At 40.3% G+C, this 13,707-nt stretch overlaps 1 protein-coding gene across 1 annotated transcript in view; it reads right to left on the bottom strand.

Annotated features, from left to right (window-relative positions):
* Positions 1-13,707, bottom strand: part of DOK7 (docking protein 7) — a 139,993-nt gene that overhangs the window by 68,678 nt on the left and 57,608 nt on the right. The window contains exon 5 of the mRNA XM_007496806.3: positions 11,682-11,801. Within this exon, the coding sequence (XP_007496868.1) occupies positions 11,682-11,801 (120 nt within the window). The remainder of the gene's footprint in view (positions 1-11,681; positions 11,802-13,707) is intronic.

Here is a 13,707-nt window from a genome sequence, read left to right as displayed (position 1 = left end):
AAGATTTTTGCTATCATGTTTCTCAGAAAAAGTAATCCTTTTCCTTGACAAATTACTTGTTGAAGTAAGGGACTTCCAATCAGGAGTTGTTTGTTCAGTTATTTTTCAATTGTGTTCAAATGTTCCTGACTTCAGGGTTTTTTTTTTTTCTTTCACAAAGCTACTAGAGTGTTTGCTATTTCCTTCTCCAGCTCATTTTACAGATGAGGAAATGGAGGCAAACATGGTTAAGTGACTTGCCCAGGGTCACACAGCTAGAAATGTCTGAGACTGGATTTGAACTAAGGAAGATGAGTCTTCCTGACTTCAGGACCACTCTATCCACTGCTGCCATTTTAATCAAAAGAGTTGTGTATGAATCCTAGTTCTGCAAGTTCTGCAAGCTGTGTGACGATGCAAATGCAGTCACTCTCTCAAAGTCTTTGTTTTCCTTACCTATAAAATAGGGATGATATCATCTACTTCTCAAAACACCTTATCTACTTCTCAAAATTGTTGTGAAGTTCCAATGGAAAAATATAACAAAAATATTTTGACACTGGTAAATTGCTATTTGGTAATAACAGCAGCTCACATTTGAATCTTGCTTTTAGTTTATCGCTTCCCTACAACAACCCTTTGGGGAGATTCATGCAAGAATCTTTTTAAACTCTTACTTTCCATCTTAGAATCAATACTCCATATTGGTTCCACAGAAGAAGAGTGGTAAGGGTTAGGCACTGGGAGTTGTGACATGCCACACACCTAGGACATGTCAGAGGCCAGACTTGAACTCTCTATTTTAAAGAGAAGGAATCTCATTGAGGTAAAGTAAACTAGTCACAAAGCTAATAATAAGTATTGGAGCCAAGATATGAAGCACTGTTATACTTGGAGTTCTTTGTTTGGGGACTGGAAACCAGAAGCATAATTTCCCTTAAATGCTTAAAAATTCTAATCTTTGAAGGCTTAAAATATCTCCCTTTCTTGTCCTTTTGGGTAGTCAATTCACGCAAGTTCCTCAGGGATTTCAAGAGGGCAAGATGAGTCCATAATGTATTGTGAAAGTTAATTCCATACAGACAAGAGAAAGGAAGGAGAAATCCTGGATAGAGCTAAATAAAATACAAACTCTTTGGCTTAGCTTTTAAGACCTTCCACATCTAACTCCAAACTCTCTTTGGTCCTTTACTAGAAGGTCTTCAGAGTACTCTAGATTCCAGCCAAACTTGACTAGGAGTTGGTCCCCTAACTGTGCTCTTCCCTCTCAGATTGCCATATATATTCATGCAGGATCAAAATAAACCCACTCCTCATCTCTGCCTACTGAAATTCTTCCCTTCCTTCAAAGCCTAGCTCAGAGGCCATAACCCCCATGAAGCCTTCCCTTACTCCCCCAGTTAAAAGGCACCTTCCACTCTTTAATTCTTACAGTACTTTGAACATCCCTATCACCTTAGCACATCTTTTTATCTGTGCATTTATGTGCACATACTAGATATCTAGCACAGAGCAATGGGAAGAGTTAGATTTGAAGTTAGGCAGAGGTCCTTGACATCTGCTCCCTGTGCAATTGTGGGGAAGTCATGTAACCTTTCTAGGTGTCTGCTTCCTCATCCTTAAAATGAGAGGTTTGGACTAGATAACTTATAAACTGTAAAACAAGGATCTCCTGTTAGATTATAAGCTTGAGGAAGATAACTTTTTTCTCTTTGTATCCCCATCTCTACGCCCATTGGCTTGCCTATAAGAAGTGCTTAATAAATGGTCATTGAATTGGTTGATAATGGATCATATCTGGATCAATATCTTATGGAACTTCCCAGGCTTCTTCCTTGAGCTCAAAGTCTCAGCTGCTAAAAGGGTGATTTCCTGTATACTGTCCATGCATGCATATGGACAGGATGAGCAATGACCCATAAGAGAGAAGGATCTGGGCAACGTAATGGTTGGAATCCTGGACTTAAAGTAAAAAGGTCTCAAATCCAGCCTTAGACACTTAATAGCTGTTTGACTATGGGCCAGTTGTAACCGCTCTCTGCCTCAGTTTCTTTATCTGTAAAAAGGAGATAATAAAAGCACCTACTTCCCAAGGATTGCTAAACGGCACAGTGGAAGACCTGAGTTCAAATCCAGTCTCAAACACTTACTAGCTATGTGACCCTGGGCAAGTCACTTAACCTTATTTGCACTGTTTCCTCATCTGTAAAATGAGCTAAAAAAGAAAATGGCAAACCACTCTAGTATCTTTGCCAAGAAAATCCCAAATGCAGTCGCAAAGAGTTGGACACAATTGAAAAAATTGAACAGTAATACCCCTGGGAGCATTATGAGTAAATGTGAAATAATATTCACAAAAAACTTTGCCAACCTTAAAGCACTACATAAATACTAGCTGTGATTATCATTAAATCTTTATTTATCACCTACAACTACAGTAGGAGCTTCTATATAACAGATGATCTGCCAACAAATAGTTTCACCTGCACTAACAATGTCTTTAAGATCCCAACTGGCTCTTTGAGTGGGATTAAATTGAGTGTATCTGCCTAATAGAATTCCAGGGTGATAGAATTTAGAACCTTATCTTACTGACATGGGTGATACAGAAACAAAACCAGGATTCCCGTTGATGTTTTCTGGCTCAAAATCAAGACCTTTCTACCAGAACACACTGATGCTCCAAACAGAGCAGCCAAACCAGCTATGTGCCCTGGGTATCCCATTTACAGTAACTTTTACTAATATGGTACTTGAGGAGCTACAGAACACTTTCCTCACACCTATTCTAAAGAGTAGGAAATACAAGAATTACCCCCATTTAATATATGAGAAAAGTGAAGTTAAATACCTTGCCCAGAGCCATATGACTAGTAAAATGGCAGAGCCAGTGCCTGGACCCATGCTCTATCAGTCACATCACTACTATCTGCCTCTATTATCTTTTCTGAAACCTGAAATTCACCTGTGGAATCCAAGTTCAAATGAGCAAGTAGATCATCAATACCTGAAAGTTCTGAAGGAAAAAAGGATGCTGAAATCTACAGATGACCAATTTTGGAAGCCTCTGTTTAAATACAATTTTAAAAAGTCCAATGGAACACAGCCATTTTCCAAATGACTCAGATATTTTCTGTAAGCATGGTAGCCTATGTGGGACACTACAAGGCCAGATTTGTGTTTACTATAAAGAACTCTCAGTAGCAAAGGTGAAGGGGCTATAGTTAAACCATTGGCTAAATCCTGACCTTTATCATGTAGAGTAGCACCAATGGTATCTCAACCTTTTGCTTCTTGGCTCTTAGATTATTATATGTTCAGGGAAGACAATTTTGACCTCTGGGAAATCCAAAGAGAAGATTAAATAGCCATATGACAACCTGGGTCATATTTCCCAAATGCCCTTCTGGCAGAGGGATGGAAACTCTGTCCTTGCCCAAACCCCTTAACAAAAGCCTTTCTTCAGCAAAAAGAAATGCCTTTGGGCAAAATCAAAACAAAGGTTCCCTCAGTTACCTTACATAAACACAATGAGCCTTTGCCTGTAAAAGGCTTTTGCTTCTTAGAGGCCCCTCATCTTGTAACCATCTTCCCAATTTCTCATCTCCAGCTTCATAGACCTCCCTCCTTTGAAGACCTACAGAAATTTCTGGCTATATCAATCATCTCACAAATAGTCATCACTGAATACTGTTTTGGAACAGCTCTTTTGCTGCTGTCAAAAGCAGATATTTCAATTATGTGAAAAAATAAAAAATTTAATTTTGTAATTATTTAACTTCTGAAAATTTAACTGTTTCGCTTTTCCAAGGCTCATTTAACTAATTAACTTTTTGAAAATGAACTGCTTAACTTTTTAAAATTTAACTATTTAACTTTTCCCACCCTCATCTGTTTCACTTTAAAAATTTTAACTGTTTTCCTTTTCCCACACTCATCTAACAACTTCACTTTTTAAAATTTAACCATTTAACTTGTCTCACACTCATGGCCCATCTCTCCAGCTAGAATAAAAAAAAATTAAAATGGTAAAAAACCTCCAGTAACCCTCTAATCCAATTCATATTCTTTCTACCAATTCCTGAGTAATCCATCCTCCAAATGCAAGTCTCCACTGATGGGGTATCAGTGCTTCCAGAGAAGTTCTGCAGAGTTGCTACAGAGAAGCACAGAATCTAAGTATAGAAAAGGACCTCAGAAGTCATCTGGTGTAATGGGTACCCACTAAAATAATCACCAACAATCCTCCCTGTCCAGTGGGGCTATCCAACCCCAACTTGAAGGTCTCTAAGACATAAGGAACTTACCAAGGAGTCTACTGCACTTTGGGTAATTCTGTTTCCACCATGTGAGTCCAGGTCTAGATCCCTATAACCTCCCCACCCCAGTGCTTCTAATTCTGCCCCTAGGGACTAGGCATAGCAAATCTAATCCCCACATGCCAGACCTGAAGATACATGAAGATAGTGAGCATGTTACCCCCTAAGTTGTCTTCTCTTCCACTGGCTAAAACCATTCCTATTTCCTTCATTAGTTCCTTATGTGGAATAGAAGCTGATTCCTTCACCATAATGGGACAGCTAAGTGGTGCAATTGATAAGAGTGCCAGGCCTGGAGTCAGAAGCCTTATCTTGGTGAGACACTCCCTAGCTATGTGACCCTGAGAAAGTCACTTAACCCTGTTTGCCTCAGTTTCCTCATCTATCAAAGGAGCTGGAGAAGGAAATGGTAAACCAGTCTAGTATCTTTGCTAAGAAAACCCCAAATGGGGTCACAGAGAGTCGGACTCGACTGAAACAACTAAACAAGAACAACAACCCTTCACCATACCGGTTGCCCTCCTCTGGATACACTTTAGGTGAGTAATGACCTTCCTAAGAAACAGAACTCAAAAATTATGTGTTCTGACCAGAACAAAGGATAGAGGTTCTGCTGTCTCTCTCACTAAGGATGATACTCATGCAGATTTATTATTCAAATGGTTCTAAAAACTGCAAGGAGGAACAAGGCCACTGAAAGACCTAGTTTGTTTTTTTTAAAGTTCCACTTTGGTTGCCATCTCCAAAATCACACCCATTTTTGTAGCTCTCAAAGGTTTATACAGTACTTTTTCACTCTATGAGGAAGGTGATTCAAGTATCAAGAACTTTTTTGCCCATTAGAAATAGAGGTTCAAAGACTTTAGGTAACTTCCTCTGGAATTGGGGCATGCAGAATTAGAACCCAAGTTTCTGCTGGGTTTACATTTTTTTTTCCTTTTGCTTTACATCATGGCCTTTTTTGTCTCTATCTCCTAAAAAATGACCTTTTTCTCACCTTCTCTTGCCAAATAATAAGAGCAAGACCTCCAATGTAGCAGGACCTGGATAAATAAATGCCTACCCAATTTAGCCAAATTGTATCATCTAACCACAACTGTGAGAAACTCAGACTGGCAGCAGGGGGAGCCAGCGTCCTTCCTTACACAAAGCATCCCATCACGCTAAGGGATTTGAAAACTCAAACTAGAGGATCACAAAGTAGATGGATGGGAGGAACACTACCCAACTTGGGAGGATGCTGGTTCTGATATTCTAGGATGTGAGTCCTAGAATGAAATGCTCCTGTGTGGTAGAAAGAGTACTGGACCGCTATCAAGAGAGCTGGGTATTAAGACTGGAACCCTAATAGCAAGTCATCACACCTCTCTAACTGTCCTCATTTGGAAAATGGAGACATTGATACTGGCACCCACAAGGAAGGTTCTTTGGAAACTTAAAAGTGCTCTAGGAATACAAGTGATTTTTAAAAATTAAAACCTTTACCTTCTGTCTTAGAATCAATACTGTATATTGGGCTTTGGGGTTTTTTTAACTCTTACTTTCCATCTTAGAATCAATACTGTATGTTGGTTCCAAGTGTTCCCTCCTGCTTATTTCCTTATAACACAAGGCAAAAAAAGTAATAGTGACTTGCGCAGGGTCACACAGTTAGTAAGTGTCTAATGTCTGATTTGAACCCAGAACCTCCTATCTCTAAGACCTGGATCTCTATCCACTGAGTCAATTGGAAGGGTCCCTAGAGATCATCTAGTCCAGTGGTTCTCAACCTTTCTAATGCTGTGACCCCACAATACAGTTCCTCATGTTGCAGTGACCCCAAACCAAAAAATTATTTTGGTGGCTACTTCAAAACTGTAATTTTGCTACAGTTATGATTTGGAATGTAAATACCTGATATGCATTACATATTCTCATTGCTGCAAATTGAGAGGTTGAGAACCACTGATCTAGTCCAACCCTTTTATTTTAATTTTTCCTCATATTTTTATTCCTTTCCCCTACCTTATTCCAATTATTTTTTCTTTATTCCCAGGCCAGAATTGTTTATATTGCCTTTCAAGAAAATATAAAATAAAATCCCCTCCCCTACTTTTACAGCTATGGATTCTCATCCCCCTTCTCTATTATTCTCACACACAAAAAAAATGTATTTGTGGTGTTTGCAACCTCACCTATTATTGAGAGCCAGGCACCAGGGATGATTGACAAGAGCCCTATCTTACCTGGGTCAGGTTTGAGTTCTATTTAATACATTCATAAAACTGATCCCACTTGTGAGGTTCCTGTTGCCAAGTCTGGCAAAGTACAGGAATGAATGGCCAGGGGAGGTCCAACTGACTTCCAGTGGATCATCTGCAGTTGTCTCAGATCTCCTGCCATCTCCCTCTGGGTCTGTTTGGGTTGGCCCTAGCTGGTGACCCTCTGGGGAAGGCAGGCAGAAAAGCTCATGTGGTCTTTCTGTGTTCATCTGGGTGTTTGCGTGTGGTCCATATGTGTATAGCACTCTGTGTGAAGCTAAAACGGAGAGTGGTACATCAAAGTGGGAATCTCGCTGTAATGGCATGTCCCATATGGCAGAAGAAGAGACGCTTCCACAGGCTTCCAAAGGCTCAACATCCTGTGGCCAATAAACTCCTTTGTTTAGAACACAAAGCTAATGCAATGAGGTCAAGGTCAAAGACTAAACTACCTTGTGAGCTGGGGAGCCCAGCTCTCCCCCACAGTCACCATATAGCTGGGAGGGGAGGGTATTTGGGAGGAGGAGGAGGAGAACAATTCCTAGCACATGTCCTCATGACAGTGGGTGGACAGCATTCCTTTTGTGCACAAAGGACAGAACAAATTTCCCATACATGATATGCTCACACAGGGCTGGTTCTGGCAACTGCTTTGACTCAATCCATCTGGATGGATGGAGCCAGGAACCAGTTCAAATAGCCATCTTGAAGCATAGACAAGACTGCTGCTAATTGGACCAACAAAAGACTTTGGCCTTGGTGCTTTGTTAATTAGTACATCAAACCTTATTCTGTTCACCAAGGGATCCCACGTCTGAGGGCTAGGTCTGTCTCTACTCACTGTGACCTTGGGCAAGCCAATTCATTTTTCTAAGCTTGTGACCCCATTTCATGGGTATTTACTCATTCTATTGCTTAAGCTTCTACCAAGCCCAGTTCAGATGGCATCTCCTGAATGAAGTCTTCTATAATTCTCCCAAAGGCAAGTGAACTCTGTCTCCTCTCAGCCCTCCCAGGATGGCATCTGGACCTCTAAGGCATTAATCTAGTCCTATATTGTTTCACAGTTTTATGTGTCCCTGTGTGCCTCCTACTGGGCATGGTGTTCAGGGGATAGAGCAATGGACTTGGAGGCAAAAGAGATGAGGCAGGTGGGAGAGGGACATGAATTTAGGTGACTCAGGTCTGAAGCAGGTGGTCATCAGATTCAAATCTGGCCTCAGACAACTCCTAGCTGTTTGACCCTGGCCAAGTCTCTTAACCTCCATTGCCTAGTCCTGATTCTAAGATGGAAGGTAAGAGGTGTTTGTTTTGTTGTTGTTATTGTTTTAAGGGAAGGAGAGATAGACAGACACCTAGGCTCAAGTCTTGACCATGACACTTTCCATTTATGTGTCTATGGATGAGTCATTTAGCCTCTCTAACCCTCAGCTTCTTCAGCTGTAAAATGCAGATAAAGGCATCTGGGTAGTGCAGAGGACCCATCTTCCTGAGTTCAAAGAGAGCTTCAGACGTTTACTAATCTGTGTCCCTTCTCAAGTCCCTTAACCCTATTTGGCCTCAGTTTCCACGTCTGTAAAAATGAGCTGGAGAAGGAAATGGCAAACTACTCCAGTATCTTGCCAAGAAAACCCTAAATGGGATCATAGAGGGTCAGACACAACTGAAAGCAATTATGCAAAATGTGAATAATAAGGGAACCTACTTCACAGAGTCATCCTGAGAAGCAAATTAGATCATGTACATTAAAACCTTTGGCTAATCGTAACGTTCTATATAAATACAGGTGATCAGTAATGCTTTATTATTACTAGATCATAAAGTTTCTTGAGGATAGGAGACAAGAAGCCCTGATTTCAAGTCTTAGACCAGCCTGCCACTTATTAACTCTGTGACCCTGGAAAGGCCACGTAAATGTCTTAATCTGTAATATGGGGTGGTAATATGTATACTACTGATCTCAAAGGGTCTTTGTAGGGGGAAATGGCTTTGTAAGTTGTAGATGATAGGCAAATCAGAGGTAGAATTATTATTTATATCTATATAATATCAGTAATTCATTTTCATAGATTTTAAGTCATCTCAATGAATTGACAATGTCCTATGGCATCCAAACAAGCAAATATCATCACAGGGTATGTTAATTAAAGGCAAAATGTCCAGAAGTAGGAAACTGTGCCCTGCTGCATCTGCCCAGGTCAGACATGATGTAATGAACTCTAGGGCATCCGGGTAGCCATGTCAGAATGGAAAGAATACTATACATTGTGTCAAGAAGGCTCCGGTGCAAATTAACATTTACTTTAGATGTTTACTATCTCTGGGACCCCAGGCAAGTCACTAAACCTCTGAATATCTTAGCTTTTCCTCTGTAAGAGGGGGATAATAATAGCACCTAGCTTCCAAGGTTGCTGTAAGGATAAAATAAGATAGTATTCATAAAGTTCTTTGCAAGCCTGAAAGCAAGATATAAATGCTGTTATCATTATTATTATTAATATTTTTCATAAACATGTAGAAGAGGGCAACCAAGGAAAAGATCAAGAGACTGTGCCTTCTGAGAACTGGTTAAAAGAAACTATCAATATTTAGCCTAAAGAAGAGTTTGACAGGGGGGTGGGAGAGTAGGGAAATGATAGCTCTCTCTGCATATCTGAAATGTTAACCATGTGGAAGAGAGAATTCATTCTGCTTTGACAAAGAGGGCAGAACTAAGACCAATGAGTAAAAGTTACAAAGAAGCAAATTTCAATTTAATATAAGGGAAAAAACTCTTTTAATTGGAGTGCTCCAGAATTAGGGCAGATTCTTTTAGTTGGTCAGAGGGTTATAGATCTAGAGACAGAGGAGACCTCTGAGATTATCTGATCCAACTTCCTTCTTCTGACATATAAGGAAACTGAGGCCAAAAGATGAGACTTGCCCAACAAAGTAGAAATAAGAAGTGGTATAGCTAGAACTCTTAACCAGTTTCTTTCAACCCTAGATGTAGGACCTTTTAAAACTACATCCTCCTATCCTTTTCTGAGTGGTTTTCGGGCCTCTGCTCATTTGCTGGAGAAGTTTCAAAGGGGTTTCTTGTCCAGGTGAGTTTGGATTGTCCAACATAATCAGCATAATCTCTGAGCTTCTTTTTCATTCTGAGATTCTGAGATTCCCTGCATATTGAACTCCTGACATTTGCCACACAGTGAGACCCAGAGATATCTGTGTGTGGCCCCTAATATATCCCATTCCATCTACAGAGTTCTCATCAATATCTTAAGATTTTGACTATGGCCAGTAGTGAAACAGGCTCCAAGGACATCAACAGGACTCGGCATTGCTCAAAGATCTTTAAACAAAACCTTTAAATTTCAATACATGAAACTTGTGGTGGCCAGATTTCCAAAAGATGACCATTTCTACAAGATTTTCTTAGAAATTCAAAACACCTGACAAACATTAGGTTTTCTGTACTCACTAACAAAGGACCTTAGAGGACATCTATCTAGTCCAATCCCCTCATTTTGCAGAGGAAGAAGCTTCAAGGGACAAAGAAGGAAAATAATATGCCTGAAGTCACACAATAAGTTAGCTGCCAGGACAAAAACCCAGTTCTTCTAATTCCCTGTGCTCTCCCTACTAGTAATACTTAAGGCAGCTAGCTGCCTGTCAAGTCTAGTTTACAAGAGTTTGGACAGATATTGTCTCTCTAAATCCTTCCAGCTCTCAGAACACCTCAGTTAATTTTGGTCAGCGACCTATACAAACTCTTAGAATAGCAGCTCTTAGCTACAGCTTCATGGAAAACCATATGATTTGGCACAGCCATCGAAAGGCACCACCCTAAAGCATTATTTCAAAAGCTCCAAACACCCAGATTTTCCCCCTGATGTTGCAGGCTCATCTTTCAGCCTGCCTACTGCTCCCCTTCCTAGGTTTACTCAGAAGCACTAAGAGATGACATTTCTTCATCCCTTCAACTCCAAGGCAACATGAGTCTTTGGAAACCATAAATACCCTAGTGTCTATTTCTTCTGCTGCATCCACAACAAAGTCTGAGCAAATTTTTATTTTTGAATAAGCCAGAGTATTGTGTTTCCCCTAAATAGAGCACTTTTAAGAAAGCAGGATCGTGTGGTGATAAAAAGAGCATTGCGCCTGGAGCCCAACAACCCAAGTTCAAGTGCTAAGTCTGCCTTTACTGAGTCTGTGACCTTGGACCAGCCAATTCATTTTTCTGATTTTCAGCTTCCTTACCTATAACAAAAGAGGGATGTGGTTTAGCTGGCCCCCAGGACCCTTCCTGCTCTGGTCCTCCAATCCTAAGGTTCCTTTCGGCTTAAATCACAGAAGCACAGGGAATATAAATACAATTTAGAGCTAGAAGGTACCTTGGACATCATTTTCCTCAGGAAACTGAGACTCAAAGGAATTAAGGAATTCTAAGACTCAGCATGGTTATTTCCTAGCTTTGTGACTTTCAGAAAGTTATTTTTTCTCTCTCATCCTCAGTTTCCCTCTCTGCCAAATGAAAATGACAATGTGAGGATCGAGTGAGGCAATGTAAGGGAAAAGACCATAATTACCATAAAGCACTAGAGAGGCATGTTCTTATTGAGTCATTTCAGTTGTGTTTGAAACATTGGATCCTCATTTGCAGTTTTATTGGCAAAGATACTGGAGAGGTTTGCCATTTCCTTCTCCAGCTCCTTTGACAGATAAGGAACCAAGGCAATCAGGATCACACAGCTAAGATACCAGAGTGCTTTGTCATTTCTTTCTCCAGATTATTTTATAGATAAGGAAATTGAGGCAAACAGGATTAAGTGGCTTGCCTAGAGTCACACAGCTAGTAAGTATCTGAGGCCTCACAAAGATGAGTCTGCCTAAGATGGTATTATATGGTGGTCCTGTTAGGACAAACAAGACAGAGGCCAGTCTGAGTTGTAACAGGAACATGAATGAGCTGAGGGGGCAGCAAGGGAGAGGAGCTAGGTGACTGGGACTGATAAATCTGGACTGTGGTGACATTTCAGAATGAAAACCACCCCGCATCCCAGGGTGTGGTGTCTGTAACCTGTCATTCCAAGTGGAGCTACAAGCTCTAGCCAGGACCAGCTCCAATACCAAGGGGTCACTCTACACTTCTTATATTAACCTGGGAGGACTGGGCGCAGGCCAAAGGGGCCTTTCGTGGGGGAGATGCCTCGGACGATACAGTCGAAAAGAAAGCTGATCTGCTCTCCTTCTGTACAAGAAAGGAAAAATACACCAGCCCCTGGAAAAGAAGAAAAAGAGGACAACATCAATCTAGGCTCTTGTTTTGACAACTGGGCAAAGCATTTTTTAAAAAAAATCTACAGACATGGTGTCCTAAAGAATGTGGACTGCACGGCACCAGAGGAAATCAGTGTGATTTGTGAGCCAAGAATAAAATGACCCAATCTAACCCCAGCACACACCAAGAAGGAGAAGCAAAGGCAGAGTCTATACTTAGTGAATCACTTCTCTAGTCCAAATAAACCTCAGGAGTGAGAATCATGCAAATGAACTGAAAGAAATTAGAGCAGTTTAAAAGACCAGAACAGAGTTGCTTGATTTTTAGGCTCTTGTTGCTATGTGGATTCTGCTTTCTTTTGAACCTTTATCATTTCCCATTTCTGCTGATTCAAATGATGTTTCAGGTAGGAAAGAAAAGCCTTCCTGCAACTCTGAAAATGAAAACTCTGCAATCGACATGACATCTAATTAGAGTCAATCTTTCATTAGCAATAACACGGATAGAAAAGCTTAATTGCTTTATTGACCAACAAGGGGTAAAAGGGACTAAAAATATTCTTTTTTTCCCCAGAACTTTTTCAGCACATTTTGTTCATTCTCAGAGACCTGGGTTCTATTTAAACAAGATGTGTGACCCTAGTTAAGTGCCTTCACCACTGTGAAACTCAAGTTCCTCACTGTAATATGGGGAATTGGATTGAGTGAACTTAACTTCTAGGATATCTGAGTTAGTTAGACCCAGCTCTCAAGTTTTTAATACAATTGAAAACCTATGAAGGAGTTTCTTGAGTTCTTGAGTATTTATTTTTGCTCTTTATTCTATCAATCAATCAATAATCAATTAATAAACATTTTAAGCACCTACTATGTGCCAGGTATTGTAGTAAGCATAAATAAAGCCCTGATTTGTAAGGTTTGCTGATATCTACAATACAAAAAGAGGCAACAAATAGTCCCTACATTCAAGGAGTTCACACCTAATTCTACTTTATCAATTTCATCCTGGGTTTATTCATAATAAGACCCCAAAACAATCAATAAGTAAACATTTGTTAATAGTTACTGGGTCAGGCACTCTGCTAAGCACTAGGGATACAAAAAGAGATAAAAGATAGTCCATGGCCACAAGAAGCTCATGACCTAATTCCACTTTATCAGCTTCATTCTGGGTCCCCTCATAACAACTGAGATCCCCAAATAAGAATTAAAACTCATGAAAAAGCCAAGGAGGGACAGAGTCAAAATGACAAGGGGTGAGAAAGATAAAGAAGCAAGGTGGCAGAAAGTCAACAATATTTGTTATTCATTCATTATTTATGGAATACCTACTAAAGATTGAGCAAAGCCCTGCCATTGGAACTGAGGAAGATAGTTGAGATAAGCTACAGTCATTGGCCTCAAGTAACTCTCAGTCTTTAAGAAGGATAAGATGTGGACACAAATAGTTATTACAGGGGCAAGCACATGATCAGTGTTACAAGAGAACAAAGAGCAATAGGAAATCAGAGATGTGACAGTATAGAGAGGTCCATGAGCTAAGCCTTTAAGGACAAAAGCAGAGAAGGGTTGGGGGGGGGGGGGAAGATGGGCATCTAAAGCTGGGGAAGAGTATGAACAAAGGTCAAAGAGAGGGAAAGAGCAGATCATTATAATTAAAAAAAATAATACTGTAAGTGTATTACAGAAGGAGAGCTAATAGGAGAATTGTTGAGCTTACTAAAAGAATCATGAAAAAAGTGATCTACAAATGACAGGTAGGCATCCAAAAGGCAAAAGTGAGGAGGAGGGCATCAGAAGCATGGGGAACAAGGCAAATAAAGGCAAGGAGGAGGAATATTTAGGGAGTTAAAGGGGAATGTTATAGGAAGAGATTATTCTGAGGGAAGGTAGATTAGGACCTTGGC

This window comes from Monodelphis domestica, chromosome 6 (genome assembly GCF_027887165.1).
Source record: "Monodelphis domestica isolate mMonDom1 chromosome 6, mMonDom1.pri, whole genome shotgun sequence".
Classification (NCBI taxonomy): domain Eukaryota; kingdom Metazoa; phylum Chordata; class Mammalia; order Didelphimorphia; family Didelphidae; genus Monodelphis; species Monodelphis domestica.
This window is presented reverse-complemented; position numbering and strand designations above follow the sequence as displayed.